This window comes from Halichoeres trimaculatus, unplaced genomic scaffold (genome assembly GCF_033239565.1).
Source record: "Halichoeres trimaculatus isolate MK-OKI-2021-1 unplaced genomic scaffold, fHalTri1.1 fHalTri1_scaffold_23, whole genome shotgun sequence".
NCBI classification, from domain to species: domain Eukaryota; kingdom Metazoa; phylum Chordata; class Actinopteri; order Labriformes; family Labridae; genus Halichoeres; species Halichoeres trimaculatus.
The window spans coordinates 4,749,166-4,776,225 of NW_027437201.1; the positions used below are offsets into that span (position 1 = coordinate 4,749,166).

General features: G+C 40.9%; 1 protein-coding gene across 4 annotated transcripts in view; it reads right to left on the reverse strand.

Annotated features, from left to right (window-relative positions):
* The window catches only part of pax2b (paired box 2b), a 37,791-nt gene extending 13,438 nt beyond the window's left edge, over positions 1-24,353 (reverse strand). For 2 of the 4 annotated variants that reach the window (XM_074663876.1, XM_074663878.1), the window contains exons 1-7: positions 23,799-24,353; positions 22,209-22,374; positions 21,475-21,672; positions 17,458-17,537; positions 15,187-15,306; positions 4,910-5,085; positions 1,298-1,412 (exon numbers count right to left, since the gene is read on the reverse strand). In XM_074663876.1, coding sequence (XP_074519977.1) covers positions 1,298-1,412; positions 4,910-5,085; positions 15,187-15,306; positions 17,458-17,537; positions 21,475-21,672; positions 22,209-22,374; positions 23,799-23,841 — 898 coding nt within the window. In that variant the 5' untranslated portion in view covers positions 23,842-24,353. Of the gene's footprint in view, positions 1-1,297; positions 1,413-4,909; positions 5,086-15,186; positions 15,307-17,457; positions 17,538-21,474; positions 21,673-22,208; positions 22,387-23,798 lie in introns of all 4 variants that reach the window. The other 2 variants (XM_074663875.1, XM_074663877.1) reach the window with 1 other exon arrangement.
* Positions 24,354-27,060: the final 2,707 nt, after the last annotated feature.

Sequence of the window (27,060 nt, forward strand, 5' to 3'; positions counted from 1 at the left end):
GGATTAAATATTTGTTTTTTCTCGAGTTGATGCCAACAAAGTGAGTCATGTTGTTGATGTTGACTTGTATGATTAACGGGCTTCAGAACTGAACTTACAGAAACTCATACACAGCAAAAATGATCCAGAATGATACCAAAGAATCCTAAAATCTCATGTTTAAACTTTTGAAACACTAAAGTTAAAAACATCAACATGCTCACAATCCCATCTCCTCCGTACTTCTCTGCACCTGTGAGCTCAGTAAGGTTAGACCCTCTGCAGAAAAATATCCCAGGTGCAAACAAAGCAACCTGCAGAGCCAGCCCTGCTTCCTGCAGAGTCCATCAGTGCACAAAGGACAAACACACACCTTTCTTCTCAGGAGGCCTGCCTTACAGGGGAAATCTACCTCCCACATATTAATGAGAAAAGGGCCCTTTCTTTTCTCATAACACTGCTTGGCTATCATCTGAGAGGGGGGGCTGCTGCTGCTGCTGCTGCTGCTGCAATTTTCAATCACCCTGTCCTCCCCCACGCAGAACTCGTTGCCTTTGATGGCTGCTGCATAATTATATGAATTTTAATAAAAGCTCCGTATATTAATCTCCAGGCCCCTCCGACAGTCATCGTAAACTTTCAGTAAACTTAACCTTCTTCTCGGTAATAACACGGCAACAACGAAACAATATTTCAATTAACCAGGCAGTCATTAACTGTGACAGGGAGAGGAGAGGAGAGAGATAGGAGGGTGAAATAAATGATCACGGTGTTAGAGTCAGGCGGCAGAAATGCCAGAGCGTATTTACCGAGGCACATTACTCGTGCTTTGAGACACACAAACTGTCTGCCTGCGAACAAATCACAGGGGCAACACAGCAGCCGACAAGCAGTCCGTCCTGCATGGTGGCCCTTTTTTTTTTTTCCACTGAGACCTTGCTCTGATACACAGTCATAGTTCTGATGTGCTGACACCCAAAGGTCCTTGTCCAGCGGTGACTGAACAGCCCCTCCGCCCCCATCACACCCCACAATCTCTCTTACCGGCCTGCTGGCTCAGCAAAACGCAGACTGAGGACAGCTGCTCAGCTCTCATCGCATCATCCTACCACCTTTTCAGCTCAGAGTGAAATGGTATTAAAAAAGTCTGCACACTTAACTTTTTGCTTTTGCTTTTTATTTTCACACAGTTCATATTTTGCTTTCTTGGTCAATTGCACAATGGTTGTTTCTCTTTTACAGTGATAGGAATCAAACCCCCTCAGCTGAAGCTGTGGCTCGGCAGCATAAAGGCGGACTGAGCAGCACTTGATCTTACCTACAGGGTAGCTTTGCGACACGCTGGGGCCCAGGTCTGGGTTGGCGCTAGAGGATAAACTGGGCTTGACTTCGTCCAGGCTGGAATTCAGGCCAGGGAGCGCGTACTCATTAGCCTGGGAAAAGGACAGTTGAATCATTACACAACCAAACAATACCTAGATGGAAATCCTCCCTTCTCCTCCTCCATGAAGCGCTCCACACAGGCCTGCGCGAGTATAAATTTGTATGAGAGCATTGTGTGTGTGTCCTGTGTGTCCTGTGTGTCTGTGTGTGTGTGTTCAAGCTGCAGGGTGGCAGTTCAAGCATATCATGAATGTATTTTGGTATTGTCTGAGAGGAAGTGGGATTTTGAGATGAGTGAAAAGCCAAGGCGTCAGCTGGCCCTTTGTGCCTGACTCCAGTGTTACCCCTGATCAGCCAAGGGAGAAAGCAGTTCTGCTTTGTTAGCGGCACACCATGTGGCCTGTTGGAGGGACACCATCCACCTTCTTTTTGCCTTTTTGCTTTAATTTGACGCCTAAAACACCATCTTTAAATTTCATTACATCTTTTCTCTCAATGGAAACATTTGTACGAGTCAAGTCTGTTGGTCTGGATGCTCGACCGTGTTCATTAAAGATCTCACAGCAGCTTCAAGAGATTCAGAGAACTTTGGTTTCACGAGCTGATGTCTGAGATTTCTACCTCTGAACTTTCATCCTAACAAACTACGAGCAAAATTTACCTGAAGTAGTGCAGTGAAAACAAACATTAATCCCTTACAGAATCATTCTGAAAAATAACCGGAAGGTTTTTTACTTTAAGGATGTTTCTATCAACAACAGTTTGATACCAGTTACTTGGGTACCAATACCTGGAGCTCTAGGGTTCTCTATAGACATTTTGGTAAAGTCCTGATTGAGATAAAAAAAAATATCAAACTATACTATAACAGATGTTTGTGTGAAGTGTTTGAATGTTCAAGAGGCCAGATCTTCATTTAATCAAGACAAAAATAAAAAAAATAAAACAGAAGAGGAAAAGGTGAGGAAAAAGGTTAAAATGAAAGAAAGAAGGAATACAACAAGGGAAGTAAAAAAGAAAGAAGGAAAGAATTAAAGTGAGAAAAAAGAAAAAATGAACAAAGGACAAAGAGAAAGATAGAAAGAAAGTAAACAAGGAAAAAATAAATATTGAAAGAAAGCAAATAAGGAAAAGGAGAGATATAAGGAAAGCAAATAAAGAAAAAAGGAAAGATAGAAGGAAACCAAATAAGGAAAAAAGGAAAGCAAATAAGGGAAAGGGAAAGTAAAAAGCAAGGGGTAAAGAAAAAAAGGATTGAGGAATAAAAAGTAAAGGTAAGAAGGAAAGGAATGAAAGTGACAAAAATGGAAAAAGGAACAAAAAAGAGAGAACACAAAGAAAAACAAGGGAAGAAGGAGAAAGAGAAGGAAGAACAGGAAAAGAAAGGGGAAAAGGGGGAAAGCAGAAGTGGAGGGAAAAAAAGAAAAAAATAAAAGGAAGGAAAAAGGAAAGATATAGGAAGGTAAGAAAAAGAAGAAAGGGATTTAAGAAGGAAACAAGGAAGAGAGAAGGAATGAAAGAAAGATGGAAGAAGGAACAGTTAGGAAAGAAATTAAGGATGGAAGGAAGAAAGAAAGTATTTAAGGAAGGCATGAAGAAAGGAGGATCTATAGAAAGAAAGAAAGAAAGAAAGAAAGAAAGAAAGAAAGAAAGAAAGAAAGAAAGAAAGAAAGAAAGAAAGAAAAACAAAGGAAAGAAAGAAATGTGCCATAGATGATCAGCTCTTTTTGGTTTGGCTCTAGAAAGATGATTTTTTACAGAGACCATATTTATTGAATTTCAATCACCAAACTCCTCAGACATCAGCTGATTTTGATTGGTCAACCTCTTTTTAAAGAGAAATTACTGATTACAAAAAATGACAAATAATAATCTGACTTCCTAACATTGTTGATATTTTTCATCAGTTCCTGAACGTCTGTCCATAAACAACAACCTGCTTACTCAGGATAATCAACAATAATCAGGATTGTTTCCTCAAATCTTCCAGTAAAAAGTTTTCTCAGCCAAGTCGATGGATTAGCTGAGGTGACTGGGACAAAGCTTAAAAAAAAAAGCTCAACACTTGTTTGTTTTTCAGTGAACATAAAAGTAATCTTTCCTAGCTCCTATTTCCTCATCTTGTTTCCTTTTGTAAACCCTCTCAAAGACTCTCCTGGCAGATGTCGGGAGGTTTTCCCTTTTAATGAGATGAGACTTCCGGAGTCTGAGTGTTGACAATGTTTGTCCAGAGCCCAGTGTGAGCCTGAGTGGCTCAGTGGGCCGCGCTCCCACAGGGGGGGACGCCCGTGACCCCACTCTTGTCTGCCACTATCACCGATAAACTCTAATTGTCTGCTACAACTGTTCACTGGCACAATGTCGGATGTTTTCCTCTATTCTCTGAGGCTTCAGACGCCAAACAGACGTTTTATCATGCAGATAAAGGGCAGAAGGGGGAAAACTGAAAAGATAGGTCTGAAAGGGATGACCAAATGGCTAGCAGAAGTGTGGGAGGGGTGAATCCATTGAGTTTTGCATCTCCAGAATGGGTTTTTAATGCCTCGCTACAGAGCCCAGACACTGGCTAATAGGGCCACATTTTCCAGAGGAGAGGGAAAAAAACGTGAGGCGCCGTGAAAAGGGAAAGTGCTCTGATTAATATTGCATTAAATTAAAGCTGATTTTTCTGGACTGTTCCTGGCCTCTTTTTCTCCTTACTCGCCCCCTTTTTTAAGTCCAACCCCCTTTTCCCCTCTGCCTTTTAATACTCTCCCTGACGCTCTTTGTGATTGCAAGTCATTTCCAATTCGTTTTGGTATTGATCTTCCAGTAGAAATCAGTTTTGTAATTAGCTGCAAATTAGGCCCTCTTCTGGAGGTGAGGCCTGTCCCACTGATTTATCACCTGCGTAATTCGCCCCGATTGGAGAGAAATTAAAATGAACTCAATTAAGGCGACTGCTTTTGCTTTATGGGTCCGACTTGTAGTTTGGTGGGAGAAATTAATAGTCTCTTGTTGTTTAATAGTATAATGAAAGTAAATAAAGGTTATCCATTGTAATAAGCCCAGAGCTTTTAATAAGCCCTGCTTTCTAGCTGTCGTTTTCTGCATGGGGGTGGCTGTTCTCCAAACGCCTCTTAATTTTTAAAATGAGGATGGATGGTGAGAAGGAATACACAGTTTCAGCATCAGGAATGCATAAACGCAGCCTGAAAGATGGCGTCAGGCGTCAGCACACCTCACAGGAGCAGGAAGTAAACAACAAAAGCAAGAAGCAGCAGAGGAAAAACACGGCAAAATGAAGAAAAATGCACGTATCGATTAATTTCATGTTGCCTTACTGTTATTCTCAATTATAGGGGATACAAGGAATGTGTTTTTCATCACAAAATCAATAACGTGTGGGAGTTCTCCTGGTGATCCCTGCAGCATTATACATGTAATCCACACCTCGGTCGCCTCACGTGTCTTTAATTAGCTTTAGTTTCTGCATGGTTTGGGAGTATTTGTGACAAAAAAGTGTGTGTGCAATGTGTGTTCAGTGTGTGTGAGCGGCAGGACTCACCTGTTCCGGTTTGATGTGCTCCGATGTAGGGAAGACGTCAGGGTACGAGGGGCGTTCAAAGACCCGGTCCAGCGCTTCCAGCTGCTGCTGGGTGAAGGCGTCGGCCCTAAGGTGTTTCCGTAAACTCTCCACACTACCCTGAGAATCACTGTTTGGGCCAGAACCATCTGAACCATCTACAAGAAGAGAGAGCAACAATCGAGACACTGACCCCTGGAAGCTGGCCTTGACTTCAAGCCACACACTTTAAATTCTCCTCATGTGTTTTTTTTTTCTCTAACACCTCAGTGGGAGCACAGAGAAAGATGGAGTGCAGGTTTTTCCTATTCTTAATAGCTGTAGGGAGCCACTAGCTACATCACACAGGCTTTTCCCTCCACCCCCCCTCTTTGACAGTAGCAACATCATGATCTGAAAGCCCTCTGGTAATTGATGGATTACCATCACTTGCAAATATATACATGTTGTGGCAAGCATGTGTGCTAATGAAAGCAGCCGCTAGCCCATTACAGCAGCGTTTTTTTCACCCCAGCCAGAGGATTTTTTTCTCCTCCCCTTGCTGGAATCAAAGGCAGTTTTTCTTAAAAAGCACAATTTCCCCTTCAACAATTCAATTCTGCTTTTATTCTCTGCGAGCGTGCGGTTCCATTTGGAAACAGCGGGCGGAGGACAAGAGGCTGAATAAAAGCGTACAGTCTAGTTCAATCATCCCGCTCTCCAAACACAGGAATCTTCTCCCGACTCCTGACCTGATTACCCCACTGTTGGGAGAGGGATGCCTTCGCTTCTCCTGTTGTCACTGCGTGTGCCGCTTTACACGCCATCCTCCAGCCCCCTCCTCAAACCCACCTCCACCTCCACCTCCACCTTCTGGCTGCAGTGTCTGTAGGTCTCCTCCTTCAGCCCCCTTACAAATCTGTCATTCTAAATTTGCGGCAGATTATGTTCTCCCCTCAGTGGGAGAGCGGTGATATATGATATGCAAGGCCCCTATTGATTGCCTGATCTGGTGGCGAGAGGGAGCTGAAATGAACTTGAAATGAACATCATGCCTCAACTCATTGTGCGTATAATACTCTACTTAATCCCACATTTTTCTCTGCCATGGAATTCAATTGATCAATCATGTCTGTGTGATAGTACCATTTGGGAGGGTTATTGCCATTCTATTCTGCTGCTTGACCTTTTTTCACAGGCTGAGGCCAGAGGATGAACCCCACTCTCCTGTGAAGGAGCCATAAAAGTGTGTGTGTGTGTGTGTGTGTGTGTGTGTGTGTGTGTGTGTGTGTGTGTGTGTCTGAGTGTGTGTGTGTGTGGGGGCACATTTTGAATTGGGCTGATAGCTGCAAAAATGTGAAGCAACAAATCAGTCATGAGTTACTAACAATATCATGTTACCTTTTTTCTGTTTCTAGTGTGCCTGGACTGCAGGACATTTTCAGGTGATAACTGTTCTGATAGACATCATCACTACTGGTGCTGATCACAAATTACATAATCCGTTTTGAAGGGTGCTGAAAGTCCCTGCCCTTATGTTACCTCACATTAAAAGACCCTGACACAGTGAGGTAAACAGACTCATGTTTGGTGGAAACAAATTCTTGATTTTCAAATTGAGGAACTGGGTTGGCGCATCACATTAATTTACTTCTCAAATGTTTTTTTTTAATTCATAAAACTTTTAGATATAGCCTAGCATCACCAAATCAGTTGACTCTTGTGAACTTTGAACTGCCTTGTGTATAAATCGTGCTCTACATATAAACTTGCCTTGCCTTGCCTTGAATGAGTCTGGATTCATTCATTCAATTCATTTCCTGTTTCTAGAAGGCATGTTAGACAACCCAAACGTAATAAAAAAATGTGATAAAACCCAAAATGGTTAATAATGTAACAAAAAAAAAAATTAAAACGATGTGATAACTGACCTAAAATATAACAAGTTGTTACATGTTTCACTTTGGGCTCAGTGTCATTACATTTTGGGTTTTATAACATTATTCTTATTAAATTTCAAGTTCAGCACTTTTGTTACATTTTGGGTCGTTATTACATCCGGGGTTTAATCACAGAGTTTAACCTGGTAAAAGTCAGTTAGTAGATTGTTTCTCGTTTTGTCACGTTAACTTAAACCAGCACAAAGGGTGTAAAAGTATTAAATTTAAAAAGCTTACAGCAAACGGAGGGAACAAAAATACCAAAATTTGTTCTGTTAAAAACAAAAATAATAAATAAAAAACAAACCCACACATACAAAATAATTTTCAAAATTAGTTTAAAAAAATGTATAAATGAAACACAAAATTTTCCTCCATCAAAGAAAAAACAACAACCCCCCCCCCCCCCCCCCCCCCCCCCCCCCAACATTTTCAGGTTCTTCACTAAGTTATGTCAATAATCTTCCAACAGTTCAGTTCAGACTCTGATACAAAACGCAAAGCCTGCAAGGGTCTAACCCTCCCAGAGTTATCGCAACTACTGCAAGATTTCATACTGGCACCACTGGAAGACGTTAGTGACGCCATAATAATAAGTCTCTTCTTGAGCTGGGACAATATGTTCTTCCGATTTTTTGGGCGCCAATTTTGATTGAAAGTGCATTTTTTTTACATTTCCCATTTTTTCTATTTTTAGATTTTTTAACACCAGGCTATGAGAACAAGTTAACTGATGATGGTGATGTCTACAGACTATATCAGGGCCCATATTTTCCCCCAAAATGCACTTCACATGAGTCAGTTTTTAGGATTTTTTTCAGGAGATCTGACATCATGTTAGAGAAAAGCAGTCACTTTTTTTTCCCAGCTAATAACAAAGACTGAAATGAAAGATTTATATTTAAGAAAAAAAATTCTCCCACTCCTAGTCCCTTCCTCAATAACACAGAAGCCAACCAGCTAAAACATAAGGAGGAGGGGAAAACTACGGAGCGTGAAACCGCTTGTTACGAGCTGCAAGGGGAAGGGCTTCTAGACCATGTGACCAGTTTTCTCCATGACTGTTTTAGTAAAAATCTCCAGGCTTGTTTGGAGCGGTTAAGACAGTTGGAAGCTGAAGAAGAGCTTCTTTTGCTGTACTGATCCCGCCCATTTCCAAATGAAGGAATTTGATTAGTCCGATGTAAATGAATCAAGTATAACCAATCACTCTTCACTCTGTATGAGTTTATTCTTTCAGGATAGAAAATTAGAGCTACAAATTTCAGACAAATGAACTGGATGATCTAATACTTCATTCCTTCTTATGCCTCCAGACAGCAATGATTCTTGGTAATAAATGTTAAATAATTGGGAAGCTGGTTTATTCCTCTTTTGAACGAAGCCACATTTGTTAGGATCATGAGTGGGTGTGATGAGCAGCAGAGCTGAGTGTGTGGGACGTGGCCATGAAACATTTGCCAAATCTTCACTGTCAATGCCAAACAGCTCATTGAGAAATAATCTACAAAACACAAATGTACTCATTTTTATGCTACCTTTGAATCTTTACTTTTACATAACAACCACAGTGTTTGGAGAGGTTTGAAATTGTTGGTACTCTTGGGAAAGCTGCTTCCACGTCTCATGGTAAACGTACCTAAAAGGACAGCAGCTGAACGTTTCCTCCAGTCCTGGTAAATATTCTTCATGTTTCTCTCCCAGCCCTAACCTAGCATCGCTGCCTCTTGTCACTTTATCAAACTCAATTGTTCTCTTTGCTACTGGTGCAAATAGAGTCATTAATTACTATCCATCAGCAGGCCTGAGCCTCAGCACCTGATCAATACCCCCCACACCCCAACACCACCACCACCAACATATTTGTCATTCACCACTGAGGAATACACTTCCCACGCACAAGACAAACCATCCTGGGTCAACCTACACACTCTGCCTCCCACTCAGGGTGAGGACAGTCCCAGCTGTGCTCCCAGATACAGACTCCCACCTGGCAAATCAGGAAGGATGGAGGTGATTCTGGTGACGTATCGGATGTTTGAGATGATGATTAGTCCGCTTTATGTATATATGACTTAAACAAGGCTGGGAAACTTCTATTAAAGTAACTTTGAGCACCAATCTCTAACATTGATGATGCAATAATTAATTTATCCAAACCGTGTGGTTGTTTCTAATAGCTGGTTTAGGCTCATACTTTTGAATGACGCTTTCGCCGGTCAGCCTCTGCTTATTTTTCTGAAATTATAATTTTTGCCCAAATTAAAAAAATAAAATAAAATCTGACATTTTTTAATCTCTTTTTGAACATTAGTTTGAATTCTTGGAAGATTTTCATTTTTTAAATTAAATTTTTCTGACAATTTCAAAATGCTTTTGAAATTAAAGTCATTTAACGAAACTGAAACTTAAGTAGATGAAGCAGCTGATTTCTATTTTTTTCACCCTGTCATTTTAAGGCTAAATTGGATTAGATTTTCCTTCCCAACTTAAAGGAATTGTGATTATTTCACAGGAAACAGTTTTGGCCTTGTTTAAACTCAGCAGGAGACATGACACAGTGGTATTTACTCACACAAATTAGAGTTTAATCAGCATAATAGAAAGATCAGATGAGTCAATATTTGGCTGTTGTAGTCAGATAACCTTGGCGTTACTTTTTAAACTTTTTGTTTCCCTCTTGAACTGTTTTCCCCCTCTTTAAATCACAACTGATTTACACCAAACCAAAGTATTTCCCCCTTTGAAAAAGTTTTCAGCTCCAGTTAACCGTCCAAAAGCCGTCCTTGTGTCTCCAAGAAGTCACTTCCAATATTTGGACATCTCCAAATGCGCCCATTATGCTAATGTTTGACCACAGTGGCTTTGTTGGTGCGTTACACGCTTGTCCCGCTCTGTGGTGGTTTATTGATCATGGGATTGGAGTTGAGTGTATTCATCTTGACATCCCTCTGTATTAACACTCCGGTAACGAGGGAGCAGCCTCCATCAGATCAGATAACCAGCTCTATAAAGCAGAGTCCTCTCTGTGGGTTTGGCACCCAGAGGTCACGACCCCCGGCGGGAGGCTTCAGCCAACGTAACTCAGGGGAGTGGGAGTGAGTCTGAGTGACTGCGCGCCAAACAAAAACAGAACAATTATCATGACTGACGAGCAGATTGAGAGGTAAAAAGACGTTTCTCTGAAGGAGGACTGAAAATAAATCTACAAACTCAACTTCAAACTTTTTTACCTCAAGAAATAGTTTGTGTTCAAGCTAACGGAAAGTAAGCTAGCACCTTGAGGTCATGAACCCCCCCTTTAAAGAATGAGCTTAACCCCCTCCTCTTGGTTGGCTCCATGTTTAAATAACATGTCAACATACATATGCGCTTGCTCCCTCAACACGCTGTTGTTGTGTATTCCACAATAACACACCTCTATAATTTCCCGCCTGATTCAATTCTCCGTTAATGAAATGAAATTAAAACAAATTGGATGAACTCAGACTCATTTTGGTTTCTCTAATTGAGTGTTTGGATTATGTAAACATAAATGAAATACTGTTTTTTTCCTGTGTGCGCCTGAACAGATCTGCGATCGCTGCTGGAGGAGATTAGAAAATAGGTTAATGGAAAGTTGTTGATGATCAGAAAAACAAAAAGGTGCAAATTTTCTCTTTTGGCAGCCTCTTGAAAGCACAGTACAGCTTTTTCTCACCTTTCTGTGACGTCTTTTTAGCATAAAAAGGAGAAAACCTCTAAATGTTGAGCTTGTTTTCTGCCTTTTTGTGAGTTTAAACCGTTAGGATGTCAGTTAGCATCAGCCCCGTGTCTGATCACCCTCCAGACGTTTTGGAAACATGCTAACTGTGCTATTCCTGAGCTTTCAAAGGCTTTATTAGTCTAATTGGGAGTTTGCACTGGAGGTGCTGACACTCCGCTGCGCTCAGAGTTCCTGTGTTGATTCCTCCTCTCCCCCAAAACAGATGCTGATACACAGAGCAGGGTGTGACGGCGGCCCGCTCCATCACTCATCTCCATCCACACACATCGAGCTCAGTCCTCACGATGCTCAGCGAGGAGAAATAATTAATTCAACAACCACTGAAGCACAGAATCACATCCATTCTCACTGCCACTGGCTATTGTTGTTGGCTTTTTTTTTTCTTTTTTGAAATATACGATGATCATCTTATCATGAAATTTCTCTCTCTGCGTTTCTCTCATAAATCACGAAGAAAGCCTCGACCACAAAGGGAGAAAAGCGATCAGAGTGACTGAAATTAAGAGTCGTCTACAGGTCTGATTGTCAATTTGAGAGCTGCTCTGAAAAGGCGTGTGGTAGGACTCTGAAAGCGCGGCCACACTTCATGGACATGCTCTCAAAAAGACCCCGTGAAGCCGTCTGCTCGGGTCAATTCAGCCCCCTTCAGACGCTCACTTATAACAAGACGGTGAACAAAAACATCCAGAAGAGTTGATTTGTACTTAAACATCATATCCTGTGTGAACACTTCTTGTTTCAGCCTGAGAGGAGCAGCTCCTCCTTTGTGTTTTTTTTTTTTTTTTTTTTTTTCTGGAGCCTACAGTGTCAGAAGCAGCGGGGGGGATGGAGGGGTGGTGGATGTTAATCTGTGAGGTAATAGCTTTTCTCTGCAGAATTGCAAATTCTAATATATGTCACTTTGCGGACAGCCGTGGTCACCATCTCCAGAGGTCTCTACACCTCCCCCTCCACTCTGTGTGTCCGCAACAATGGCTGCCAAGTGTAACATGCTACTTTTAATTTGCAATAACACGTGACAATAGCAGATTAATGGCTCTTATGACACCTGTGTCCCTGAAGCTCCTCTTGCCGAGACCCAGTGTACATAACGTGTGTCACACTACATTATCTCTACATCCCTGCTGTAATGGGGGACATTTTTTTTTTTTTTTTTTTTTTTAAGGGCACTGCTGACTTGGAAACTTAGGAGCTGTCTGGCAGCTTGGCACCGAGCCACAGCTACTGCCTAAAACAAATACTCTTCGCAACACAGCCAATCCGTTTCAGCAGGGTTTGTGTCCCTCCTCTCACCCTTCGCCTCCTTCCCTTTCCCTCATTTTTGTTCATGTTTTCACCCCTTGATAATGACTGCTTGTGCCATAATCATCATGAGGCTTACCAAGTTAAATAGGGCTCAGGGAAGCCACGGTGCTGTGAGGAAATTTAATCCAAGCATTAAGTGGATATAGACTGTTGCCTACTGAGGGAAGCAAAACACGTCTGAGGAGCAAACAAGGCGTTGCTGGAGCACAGAAAAACAGTCTTTGGACCACGAAATACACCTTAGACAAGTTTCATACTTCTATCTTTGATTTCAGAGCCAGGATGATTCAATGTTTGCTTTCTGGTCACAGAAATGCACGAGTGATCGTGTAAAATAGGAAATTTAACATGGATGATGAAATATGTTCAAAATATGGCGTCTGTGATGACTTTCTTTGCTGAAAACTCCCGAAAACCATCTTTGATAGTCACATGAAGCTGGTCACAACCAAAGACTGTATGAAATATGGACATAGCTGCGTAAATCGTCTGTTCCTGATACAGTGAAATGAAGCCAATCAGCGGACGCAGCCATATTGGATATGACACAGGCTTTGAGCTTCCTGTCTAACAGCTATAGGGCAACCGTCAGTCATGTGACCTGAGCTGTGTGTCTGATTGGCCAGATGATCCTGATATGCTGTAAACTGCGGAGTTAGAAAAAAATTCACCCTAGCTAGGGATGGGTGCCTTCCACATCTTAAACGATACGGTACCGATGCCCGGTACCTGGCAATCGGTACCGGTACTCAACGGTACCAATTTTTGGTACTTTTGTGTGTTCATGTGTTAAAAATATGAATTAGTTTAATAATAAAATGTGATTTTTCTTTCTCAATTTAACATATTAATTCTTCAAGGTATAACCTTGCAATGCTGTGTTCATGTCCAGCACGGAAAATCTCCTACTCTTCCACTACCTCACAGTCACAATGATGCATTTAGGTATCTAAACATGGTACCATTTGATTTTACATGAATCGGTACCCAGACAGAATCCGGTTTGTACCCACAAAAGTACCTATTTCGGTTTCCATCCCTAACCCTCACAGAGTGTGTGCAAAATTAGTGTTTTTTGCTGTTTTTTTTGAACCAGGCTGAAAACACGTTTTTAATACTGGAAAAAACTTTTTTTTTTGGCTTGGTGTGTACATGGTTTCTGGTCTTTCTGCAGCCAGCCTCATACGGATCTCCATGAACAGCAACTTTAAGCACTTCCATATAGGCTTTATTTTTCTAAACTGGATGTTGCCTCTTTGTCACAACACCTCGGTCAAGACATGCATGAGCTGTGGTCTAAATTTCAAAATAAAAGTCTCACTTTTTCATTTTTTTTTTCCCAGTGACAGTTGATTAAAGGTTTTTTGTCTTCTTAATTGAAATAGCTGTAAAATTCCTCCATAAGATCAGACAAATATCCCATCATACCCCAGGTGATCATGTTTGAAAATGTGCCAAATAAAGCCAAATACAGTGGAATGGAATTCACGTCGATGCCGATAAACACATGGTGAAAATGTTTTGAAATAGTGTTGTTTTTGCAAAAATTTAAAGATAAACATCATTTTTTCAAGACATAATCTGAACACTTGAGCCAAACCTGTTTCAAAACCTTGAAATCAGGTGTTTTTTGTTTTCTTTTTGGGGCTGAGGTGCACTTTGATAGAAGACACCAAACAGGACAGTAGTGTCTACAGGGTAACATCGTATGTAATATACTATTCTTACAAACTGTGGCTTGAGGCGAGACATTGCTTTTGCAAGCGTTGTGTGTGTGTGTGTGTGTGAGTGTGTGAGTGTGTGTGTGTGCGTGCATGCAGGCGGCCAAGGCCCGGGGTTTATGTTTTGGAAAGATAAAGTATCCCTGACCCTGTGCTTCCAGGTAGGCACCAGCTGGCCGCAGAGAGAGTATATAAGAACCACAGCTCCCTCCGTCACCCTCAGTGTGAGTCCTACCCTCACACACTCACTGGCTCACACACACACACGTGTACATTTCCTTTCTTTCATCGTAATGCTGGCCGAGCACCTAAATCACAGAAATGGCAGCACATCAGGGGAATCATTTGAGACTGAATAGCCGTAGAAACATGGTGCTGTCACCTGGAAGACCTCCACCAAACAGGCCAGCTCTCCCCCTCACACACACATACCTTATTCCTCTCCATGCCCTTTAATACCTCTTTGCCCTTCAGTAGCAATCTGCATAGAAATGTGTGCATTCTATCATTCAGTGACTAGACATTACACCCCAGCTAATATGAGAGGTCCTCGAACGACTGAAAATGAACCCCTCGAAAACACCAGACGTTTGCATTATGCCTCCACGATTGCATCTCTTACAGGGAAAGACTTGATTATGTCATTTGCCATGTCCACGTCATGCTGGTTTTTATATCTCTGCCAGGAAATCTACCTCTGACAGGTCATTAGTCATCCCTCCCTCCCCTGCACGCACATAAAAACATCAATTCCACTCAATATCCCCGCAAACCCCCGCGCTTCTCCACGAGAAAAAAACCCCACCAGAACAAAGAAGACGCTATGTAAACCACCAGCGCGCTCTGATTAGCTCTCATTCCAGAGCACTGCAGAAATAAGGCACTCATTCCCCCACCCTGTTAGAGATAACTGCCCCCTTTTCAGCAGCCACATCATCCCTCCATACCCGCACATGCTTTTGGAACATGAGTGCATCTGTTTAGCTATTCCCATCAGCTACTTATGTGATGACATTAAGGAAGCCTATTGCTTACAGAACCAATAATCTATATCGCCTCAGGCCCTCTTATATCCACTTCTTCAGCAGCAGGAGTGAAGCCACTTTTGTTAAAGAAGAAAAAAAAAGAGAAACAGCCCTCCACAGAGCTATAGCGGCTTTCTTGACTGACCCGGGTGGTTGGCTACATCATCTTGACATGTAATTATCTAAAGCCCTTTAATCACTTCCATAAAGATTAATTGCAGGAGACAACAGCGGAGGTCGTGTCTTCAAATCAAAAGCCTCCTTGGCAGATTGACACAGCGGTGTAACAGAGTTCAGACTTAGGTGTTTTATAAGGGTCATCTACTGGAACTGAGGCGGCTTCTAATGCTGTAATTGCAAGTTCAGCAAAGTGGGTTTTATGGCAGAAAGCTGCAAAGAATTCTATTTGGTTTTTAGCTTTTGGAGGATTTTAGACATTTGCTTTGTGCTAATCCTGAGCTGAGATTATACGACTCTCCTTTCCTTTTTTTTTAAACCCTCATCAACACAGAGAAACTCTTACCTTCATCTCTTTTCCTCTTTTCTCCATTGGATCGGGGAATTCCCAGAATCCCATTGATGGAGTAGGATCCTGCCGGGTCGTTGGAGGCGCTGGTTACAGGCGGAGAGGCTGTGCTTGGTACTGGAATAGAGATGGAGAGAAATTAGCAACATTTGAGTCACAGAAACAATCGAGGTGTTGATCTTATAGACAATGATCGACTATACCACCAACCCATTTATCGCAATTAGTCACTTTAATTTTAACTTACCCAAACTGATTCTATTCTTCACCCAGACATTGGAATAAAAAGCATTTTTATCTCATATTATCAAAAATATACACTAATGCTGCTACCTTTTTATCAGGGTACTGATATATTGGTAGATTGACACATTGGTTGGTTTATTTGTTGATCGACTGATACATGGGTCGACTCATAGACTTGTGATTTGCATTGGTAGATTGAGACGTTTTTGACTGATCTATTGGATTGAACCATTAATAAATGGGAAGACTGATGTTTTTTGTTGGTCAACTCTTATTGGTAGATAAGAATATCAGTTCACTTCTTCATGGCATTGATTGGTAAAATGGTAACAGACATTGATTGATACATTTCGCGACGTATTCACTGACCCATTTATAAATAGATTTAAACATTTGCTGATTGACTTATTGGTTGACTGATATCGGTAGATCAATATAAAGACTTTTAAACTGATACAGTGGTGGACTGATATATGAGTAGACATACTGCACACTGTAATGTATTACTAGGGCGGTGCAGAATTAAACAGTTAATCACTATTATCACTTAATAGTTTTTAACCGAAATGTTTATAGTCTAATTATGAAAATTTAGTAGTAGTACTAGTGTTTAGTAATTTGCCTGAAATTTTGTTAATACTGGGATTTCATGACACATTACTGTACTATTAGGTATATAGGGGATTTATGCGTTGATTGATGTATTGGTCAACTGATACTGGTAGATCAATATATTGGTTGACTAGTACTGTTGGATACACATATGGGTTAACTGGTTTTGGTACATATCCGAGTTGATTGATGTTTTGGTCAGCTGGTATTGGTAGATGAATATATCAGTCCACTTCTTCATATGTATGATTGGTAAATTGGTAACAGGCATTGATAGATTGATACATTAGATTAATGTATTGGTAAACTGATATATTGGTCGACAAGTACTGTTACATATGGGTTACATGATCTGGATGGATTGAAACATTGCTTTACTTATCTTATTGGTTAGCAAACTGGTCACATGATATTCTGTTGGGTTGATATGTTAGACTGATATTCTGTTTGACGATATAAATAGGTCGACCGATAGAGCAGTCGACTAATATATGAGTAGACATACTGTACGCTGTAAACCATTATCACATAGTATTTAGCTGTAACATTTTACATTAAATCACTGTATGATTACCACAGACTGTGTAATAAATGGACGTAGTCTCTATGACATCACCCAACTGTTTCTGAAACAGACTTTTGAAGCAAACCATTGACAGAGACCATATTGGGGCAGGTGTTGAGCCTCCACACTAACAGCTATAGGGCGCCCACCTGTCAATCATTTGAGCTCTGCCTCTGATTGGGCAAACTCATGTTCTTAGTACCTTCCAAACTGCTGAGTTAAAAAAAAAACAGTACAGTGAGTGCTGTTAGAGAAATTAGCTTTTCAGACTGGTGTTTGTACCAGGCTGTAAACATGTTGCTGTGAATTTTTTTTTTTTACTTGGTGTGTGTGGTTTATGGTACTTCTGGAGCCAGACTCAATTGGAAACTTGATAAACTGCAGATTTTAGAACTTCCGCATTGCCTCATATTTTTAGACTAGATTTTGTCGCCTGATGATCACTTAACAGGCTTTTACTGTTTAATATTATGATTTCTAATCATACTTTGAAATCAATACAGGCACCGTAAATTGTTGTGAAATTTAATTACTACCAGGGTTTCACAACATTTTACCTTAAAATTTCACAGTTAAATACCGTAGGTGGATAGTCTGTTGATATAACCGCGATTTGAAGTACACATGACTTTTTAATATAGGCTACCATACTGTGATTTTCTATAAATTCAAAGCCAAAAATTTACTGTGTATTTATTACAGAGAAATAGTGTTAGACTTCAATACTGGTCCACTAACACGTATTTGTTGGCTGACACATGAGTCAAGTTTTATATCTATGACAACAGTCCCAGTAAGACGCTCAAGCAGCTCTGATTCCATTAAGCTGTGATCAGCTGTGTTACCTATGGTATGGCCTGGTGTCGACAGTGACGACCCATCAGGAGATGGATGGAAAGGCTGCTGGACTTTTGTCCGGATGATCCTGAGGAACAAAAGAAATCTTGTTAGTGCCGCCTCTCCTCTCCTCTCCTCTCCTCTCCTCTCCTCTCCTCTCCTCTCCTCTCCTCTCCTCTCCTCTCCTCTCCTCTCCTCTCCTCTCCTCTCCTCTCCTCTCCAAACTTCCTCCAGTACGATCTTGTAAGTCTTTAATGGTAGCTACTGTGGCGATATTGTGCGATTAAGATATCAAAGCAGCGCTCATACACGTGCAGGGAACTTGGTCAGTGGTTCTACCTTAAAGGTGAGGTATGGAGAAAAGTCTTCATTGCACTTTTGGTCTGAGTGATCTTGCAAACAAAGCATGAAATCACATCAATTCACCTCAATGATCAGCTTCACTGACTCTACCTGGCCCACACTAATCAGCTCCCTCTCCCTCTCCTACACACACACACACACACACACACACAGAGTACAGGGAGGGGGGTTTCACAGGGAGCAGCCCTATAGTAGCCCTTTGCTTCCTGGATCAAACATCTCTGTAGGACCGAGCAGCCCCCCCTGCATGTGCCAGTGCGGATGAGGTTGTATTGATCGGGGCTTGGGGAGAAAAAGTTGGGGATTAGTCACACGGGCAAACAGATGCAAATAGAAAGCTATAAATTATATGTGACAGGAAAGCAATAGTTCCTTATTGCCTTGCACAAGCTTACGCCAGCATTAGATTCCTTTAATCTGAATGGCACTTGGGGAGAAAGGGAGCTGTCACAATAATTTGTTAACTTTAAAACTATTCATCATGTGTGGCACGAGGGCTATTTATAAGAGGGTCAGCCGGGGTCTTTGAGCCTTTTTAGGAAAAAAATCAGATAATGTTCCTTTAAATTTTAAGACATTTGAAAAACTAAAATACACTGACTGCGTAAATAGAAACAAAACATAAAACCAGAGTTCTATTTTTTTCTACATATATCCAGATATAATCTGCATATTTTTTTCATTAACACCAAGGATTAAAAAAAGGCGTTCCTTATTTTTTTACCCACATCATACTGAACCCAAATTGTGTTCCTTCTATTTGTTGCATGCTTCATTTCAGCAGAAACAAATTTTACGATAAATCGAAGCTCAAATACTTTATTTGTTGCATGTTTCTCATCCTAAGATTTAAAAATCCACCTAATCTGATAACAATGACGTTACTTGCAACCAGTTAAAGTCTTATATTTTTGCACATTTTACCTAAAACCTGATTTTATTCCATCACTCTTTCCACATCACACTTTTGTCAACACAATTATTTCATTTTTTCCCCACATCACGCATAAAAGAAAGGAATGATTTGGATATTGATGTCCCTGCAGGTGCCAGAAGGCTTCAGAGGAGTTAATCCAGCACTGTCACAAATAAAAATAAAAAAACAAAAATACTCCCCTTGCAGGCAAAGCCACCTAACAACAAACCTCTCCACAGAGCGCATATTGATGTTTTAATTTTTTTCACTTCGCCTCATAACAGTTATTCGACCCCTTACTTGAGCGGGCTACATAAATTCAAAGACTTTATTTGGTATCCATGTTCTTGATATTGAATAAGCAATTTGGGAGAATGAATTAATGACCTGGCTGTTGCAGAAAATCCCCCTGAAGAAATATTAAAATTGCTTTCCTTCTGAATCAATAATATCCAGAGCCATTGAGGAGCTTTTTTTTCCTCCTCCTTTTTTTGTTTGTTTTATGTCTCCCAGCAGGGGAGCGGGACTTGTTGTTGGTTGTGGTGGCCCCGGCTCGTAGTACAACACTATCTCTGTAGCGTTTAATAATGCATGCAGGGGGAAAGGTGTTTAAATGGAGCGTCCTCTTTTGTCAACAGTCCTGAGGTCAGACTGTCTGCCACAGAAACCCACCACTGGCCCCAGTCAGGATCAGCCAAGTGGAAAGACTCTGGCTCCAGCCTTTCTGCCTTTTTTTCTGAATTGTCTTAACTGGTTAAGCTGTGATTTTGGACCAAAACTCCTCTTGTTACTTCTTTTTAAAACTCCTTTTTACAGAAATCTTGAACTCAACCTAAAGTATCTGAAGTGTTATAAAAAAAAAAAAAAAAAAAAAATTGAAACACTTTGGATGTTATTGATTTTTTTTTTTTTGCGGTTGAAATTCAAACATGCATTGAAATATTAACCCCCCTCCTCAGCTAAATCAAAACAAACGTGGTCGCATTTGTGTTTCTGCAGCATTGTGTGCCTGCAGCACTCAGCCACACAGTCAAAAAGAGGAGAAAAAATCAGCGTTGAGCCTTAATAGAAATTCTAAGTAGCTCTCATACTGTATTTGACTGATAGAATTACACTTCTTTGTATTCACAATTTAATTTCGCACATAAACAAAGACACATAAGGCTCCCTCCCCCCTGCTTCAAAATAGAAAGCTTTAATTGGAATTGAAAAAAAGAACTTTATAGGCCTCTTTTAATGATATTAATGTACATTTTGAATTTATCACATACATGTGTCTGAGCCTCCTTAAATGGGGCTTTTTAAGCAGCCACGAAGCATGAAATGAATTTTCTTCAGCCCTTTTTTTTCTCCCCCTCCTCTATTTAAAAGATGTCTTGTGTGGAGCTGTCCATGCTCTCCCATCAGCTCATTAAAATGTAATGCTGATGCTGGCTCTATGGAACAGTGCCTCTTAACCAAAGTTCATCACCAGGGATCTCTGCTGGGGAGGGGGTTGGGGGGGTGTCCTGGGTCCTCCTGAAGCTGGCTTTGGATAACAATTCTCCTATTTCTATAAAATTTACTCCACATGTGAAGATGTGGAGCACGAATAGCAGTCCTCACCCTGTTATGAGGGGATGTACAACTGATCCCTTGTAGCGTAAATGGAGCACTCAAGTGGGTGAGAATTGATATTTCACAGGATGAATTTTCATGTTATTTAGTTCATGGGAGAAAACTGACACTGAATCCTGAATATTGGCATAGAGGCATAGATTTGTGGCACAAATAGCGGTTTCCAACTTAAGCTAACATGGATATTTAAAAAAAACAGTTGTGTTTGGTTGAATCCTTTAAGAGAAATTCACATTTGAACTGTATTCAGTGCACAAGCATTATTAATAAGGACATTTTTATGTAATTAATTGTTTAAAGGTAAAAAAGAAAGAAAAAATCCACATAGCAACAGCTAGCCTATATAGGGCTATTTTTTATTTTTTTATTTTTATTTAATAATTTTATTAATACTAACTGCACATTTGAGACAGATGTATTTTAAGTTAACTTGTTAAATTTGAATATCAAATATAATAATTAATCATATTTTTAGAGTTTTTATGCCATGATTAAGGCTGCACTTTTACGCATCATCATAACGCGACGTCAATATTTCAATATTAATTACAGCAGGATACCAAGTGGAATTTTAATGCCAAGATTCAAATCAGGGGTTATATTTAATAGTAAGTGTACTTTTCATTACTAGCTTTATTTGAGTAATTAATGCCATTTATTTCAAGGCATTTTTTTAAAACTAAAATCCAGCAGAAAGCCAGAGTAGCCCCCTGTCTCTGTGCAGCAGCTCCAGCAGCAGCAGCAGCTCCAGCAGCACATTAGATGTGCTAAAGAAAATTGGCCTGCTTTATAGCGCCACGGGATCTGGTCACCGAATATTGATCGGTTTTCATCTCGACAGATTCACTCAGTCCTGGATGTACTGCTGATTGTTGAGGGAGTTTGGTCTGAAAGATTGAATTGCACCTCAGAGACCGCGTGCAGGCAGAAAGGCAGGCAGGCAGGCTCGGCGCGCGGGGCAGCAGGAACTTGGTCAAACAATATTCCGCTCATGGCACAGACACATGATTGTTCATTAGCGCTTCTGGACTTCTTCATCAGCGTGTTCACACCTGAATTCTGTCGTTTCCCCACAAATTAAACAAATTTAATTCCAGATTTAACTCATATTTAAATGTTTGTGTCCTACCTGTTAATGGATGAGACGCTGGGAACTGTGTCGTTGTCGCAGATGCCCTCTGCCAGCAGTCTGTCTCTGATCTCCCACGCGAACATGGTGGGGTTCTGTCTCTTGTAGTCTGCGATTTTCTCCACCACCTTTGGCGTGGCCACTTTAGGTTTAGAGCCACCGATCACACCTGGTTTGATGCTGCCAGTCTCGTAATATCTGCAGAATAAAAATAAAGAAATAAAATCCCCCAATGGAAAAAAAAAAATATTGAAGTATATGTGAGCCAGTTCAGTTGGTGGACACCAGTTTAATCTGGTTTCAGCGCAAAGATACACCCATGCGTAACAGCTTTGGAGAGGTTTTCAGGGGACTATTTTTTTTTTCTAAAAGTGAGTGACCAAGAGTCAAACTTTTCTTAAGGAAAACATGAAGCTTAAGTTGTTTTCTTCTCACTTTTACTGCGGCTTCAACGAGCGTCTGTGTCTAAAATACAACTTCCCTTAAAATAACAGAAAAATGCTGGAGGGCATGCAAGACAGCAAAGAAATCATGTCAAAATTAAACAAAATATAAAAAACAACCATCCACCACAAATGAGCGCTGTTTTCATGTTAAAAAAAACTTGAAATGTGTTTTTATGGTAACTGAAACAGATTTATGAAAACTGTATTACAGGGACCCAGCTCCGCCTCCCCCTCGCACTCAGCACAGCCCACCTGGCTGCAGCTGCAGGGCTTTGGCCGTAGACCCACCTGCCCAGGATCTTGCTGACGCACCCGTGGCTCACGCGCAGCTGCCTGGAGATGTCGCAGGGCCGGACGCCCTGGTGGGCCAGCTCCACGATCCGCTGCCTGACCACGTCCGGGAGGGGTCTGCCGTTCACAAACACCCCGCCGAGCTGGTTCACACCTCCGTGCCCTACGTGGGATACAACAGCAGCACACACACAACCGTAACATTACATAACGTCGTTAAGGAGAGGACGCAGGTGAGTGTTTCCCCCCTTTATTAATACAGAGGAGATGGAGATAAAGATGCCTCAGTTAAAGAAAAAACAAAGGAGACTAGTTTCTCTAGAGCATTTTTGTTTCAAAATATTAATTTAAAGATGAATGACAAATAATCAGTCTATTTTTTTTAAGAAACGACCTTATTTTATCAAACAATATTTATGGAAAAGTTATTTCCTCTTCTTTCTTTTTTTAAGAAAACAATAAATAGGATAAATTAAAATATTTTATGAGCATTAATGCGAGTAAATATTGTGGAAATTAGGGAACATATTTTACGAGTTTGCAAGGAGGGAGGATTTCAAATCAATTGTCCCCTTAATGATCAAGCAGCAAGAGGGCACCTCATTTTATTGTGAAAGAGCTGACAAATTATTTTGATTAATTCTGCATTTGTGTTTGTACATCTATCCCCTTATTGTGTAAACAACTAGAAATTTCTGCTTTTGGTAAATAGCTTTATTATTTCTATTTAATAAACACATTTTTCAGTCACACTGTTTAATGTGGAGCTAATCCAGCCTCTGCATTAAATCCAGCCTGCTTTGTTTTTATGTCATACTGTGTCACAGCTACAGTTTGATTAAATAAAACACGTTTTTTATTTATTTATTTAATTAATTAATTTTTTTTCTACTCTCATGGACTTTAAAGTTTCTCTTAGTAGAAGCACAGACGTCATATTTTCTCCTCGGCTCGTCTTGGATATTAAGTTTCAGCTCGCTCATTTTCTCTGCACGGTGTAAACCTGTTCTAAATAATTAAAGGAGCTTTGATCACTCATATTACAAATTATTTACCAAATGAAGAGCTCATCAATTATTTACACTCAAATTACAAGCTGAGCACACTGTGTGGGCTTAAGGTGGATTGGGAGACTTAATGTTATTTTAATAAATATGATAATACACGTGTAACTAATGTGTTCGGACTTATTAGGCCTTGATACACGGAAAATAGCGCGTGGAAAATAGGAGGATGATGCACGTGTAAATTAGAGAGCACCTGCACGCGCTTGTTCTTTGTTTACTACAAGTTTTAATTTGTGTATCTCACTGTTTTGGTTACAGAAGCACTGCTAGAACTTTGACCGAATTTTTTTTTAATATTGGAGACAAAGTGCAATCAAAATACGAGATATTCAGCCCCTTTTATTTTATACCCGCCTTAATATTCCTTCATTAGCTTCTTTATGCGCCAAGACACATTAAACACGCGATTCCCTCCGCTACAGGCCTCTCATATATGTACAGATTGAAATATTTCTGTGTTACTTTCCCCGTATGCATGCTCAGCCTGCAGTGGCAGGGGAACTCGCGTTGTGCTACTTACGGTGCATCGCTGTGAAGGGGTCTGCTTTGCAGTGAATATCCATTGGATAGCAAAGGAAAGACAGATAATCAACTGAAGTCGCCGTTTCGCCTTCCTATCAAGGATGAAAATGTGAAGAAAAAAAGGTGATTCTACTCGATGGAGGGACTCAGGAGTTTGTCCCCCTCCAACCTCTGCTTCAATGGCAACTTCTTCCCCAAAAAGTTGCCCTTTCTGTTTCTCTTCAACAGTCCGGTCCGCGCGAGGAGCTGTGGCAGGTGCGCAGCATGACCGAAGGATTGTTTCAGGAACGCGACCCGCGCTGAGTTTGTCGGTATTTTTACAGAGCCTGGAGGGTATGGAGGGGTAAAATCTCACAGCATCTCGTGTCTGTTTCGAAAGAAGCGATGTCCAGCGTGTGTGGGCCCCGGTATCTCCTCAGTCCGAGTGGCCTGGATTCACGCGTCAAAACGGCGCAGAAAAAGCTGCACACACGAGCACACACATCGGGTTTCTCTCGCGCTGGATGCGTTAGGCTGGATCTGGGGCTGGGAATGAAGCCTCTCTCTGTGTCTGTGGTTCTAAAAGCTGCAACCCTCCCTCCCCTCCTCCTCCTCCTTCCCCCTTTCTCTCCCCTCTCCTCCCCTCTGCAGACCCCCCTTTTGCTTATATGGATGACTTGTCAGACAAAGGCAATAGATGCCAACACTTTGTGATTCGCTAACGCAAAAACAGGAAAAAAAAACTTGGGGTCCAAATGAGGAGGTCTGTGGCTGTGACACGGCGGCAGGAAGGGGAGGGAGATAAATAAGGAATGGATTCGGACTTTATTAGACATTATAACAGCTGTGAATTATTCGCGCTCTCACTGGAAGTTTTGAATCAATGAAATACAGATTATTTTTTAAATTTGTGTCCTTTTCAGATCTTTTTCCCTTTGTAACGCGGAATAACAGCCTCTTACAGAATATCTGTGCGCACAGTTCTCATCCTTACACGGCTGAAACTCCATCTTCTGAGTTTTATTATTTTTTTCTTTCATTTTATTTTTATAAACTCATGACTTATGTCAGCTCTGAGGCCTTTCAGCCTTTATTCACATCCTTACACGCTTCTTACTGATTTCAAAGTATAAAAACGTTTTTTTCTCTACCTTACCGATTCTGACTGTATCGACCTTCTCTCATGACGCTGATGGTGTGATGATTGCTCTGGTCCAAACTGGGAGCTGTGGTGCTGGATTGGATGGAGGTTGGAGGTGAGGCTGATCTTCACAGCAGCAGTGCCGCGCAGCTTCTGTAGATGGCGCTGTATAGTTTCTCAAACGTGGGGGTGGCTGGAGGAGAGAGTGTGTCTAAACAGAAAAAAAGTAAAAGTTGAGGTGCACTTGAGCGCGTCTGGTCAATGTGGAGAGTAAAAAACATGGAGGGAAAAACACGTGAGGAATGATAAAAGAAACTAAAGAGGTGGATTTTTTTCTTCTTTTTTTTTCTTTATTTGTTTAGCAGAATCACCTGAATAGGAAATTAGATTAAAAAAATGCGTTTTAAATAAAATTTAGGTTCACCGTTTTGTTTCCTGTTAATGTAAAGAAAAATATTTTTTTTTCATCAAAATGTATTTTTTTAAATCAGATAAAATTTTAATTTATTAATGTATATTTTTCTTGGAAAATGACTTAATTAAATGAAAAAAAAGCTCAACAAAATACATTTGTGTATCAATTTAAAAAAAGGTCTGTGAAAAAATAAAAAAACAGCAACAAAACTCCTCCTCACCCCCCAAAAATTTCATAAATAACAAAATAACCATGTCGTTTAAGTTACATTTCAATATTCTAAAAATCAAATTGAAGGCCGAATTAAATAAAAAATTAAAAAAAATGATAATTTGGCCAAATTGTTTGAAATTTCTTTACCTCCATTTTATTGGCTACAAACCAAATCACCATTACTGTTTCTCGACTTCCACTTCCGGCCACTTCTATCCCTCCTACCACTCCACATAATTGATACTTAATAATAATTATAACTAGAGGGTAACTCTCTATTTTTTATTTTTATGCATGCGCTCTCGCTACCTATTTGGCACTATTTTCTTGGCGGGAGGGGGTCACCTCTCCGGGGCAGACGGCCTCCTCTCGTGCTCTGCCTCCTGGTCAGGTTAGGGGATGATTTCTCTTTTTGTTACTGTTTTTGGAGTGAGCTTCTGGTACAATATGTAGCACTATAGGCTGTAATTTCACAGCCGGCTGCACATTTCCCTTAAAGCTACATTCTTTTTTTTCTCCCTCTCTCCTTCTCTTTCTCTCTCTGAGACCCCCACCTTCTTCACCACCACCACCATCATCATCACATCCTCCCTCTCCTGTGCCCTCCTGCTCCCTACGTTTTGATCCCCCTTCTCTGCAGAAATTAAGCAAAATGCTGAAGTTGTTGTTCGGAGAATAAAGAATACATCGTTTGCGCGTGTTGGCTTTGTGTTTGGGGAGCACGTGCGCTCAGACGGGGCTGTGTGTAACCTATAACCTTTCTCTTTTTGGAGATGGAGGCTGCTCCATTCTTGTGCCACAACCCAGAGGTCAAAGTGCTGCTAAAAGGCTTCAAACGGGGCAAAGACTGAATCAATTATCACCTCGTTTTCTGCGTATTTACGCTTAATATTATAATTGCAAACGTCGGGAAAAAAATGAATGCACTTCGAAAATTTCTGCTTCATTTGCAGTCTGATTCACGTCCACAGTACTTAAGACGGCGTCACTCCATGCCAAGAGTTTGCAAAAATGTTTTTGGAGCCTGCGTGCACCCATTAGGAGAAGGTGTAATGTATTGACAGAGAGCCATTTATCTTTTGCCCCGCTTCCTAATGGCCTGTGCACACAGGAGGGGAGAGGGAAGAGGGGGGAGGAAGCAGCACCGCCGAGGGTCCGGCAGCTCCTCCTGCAGAGCATCAGCTCACGCAGCCCGGGCAGGATGATGGAGGCGTCAGGGTAGAGGTAGAGGTGGTGGTGGTGAACTTTCATTTGAGGTAGGAGAGGTGTCACTGGCGTTTTTTTTTTCTCTTCCACCTCTCGTGACTGCTGTTGTCTCGCGGTATTCCGACGTCACCAATCGATCAGAGTTTCCCTGCTGAGGGGAGCTGACAGCACTGGGTGTAAGTTGACTATTAATCCTTTTGGATTTTTAGGAGGGGAGGTTCAAGACATTCGGATTATTTTATAAAGAATTCATGGCGTTTTTGGAAATATTTTTTGGAAACTAAATTAGTATAAAAAATATTAACA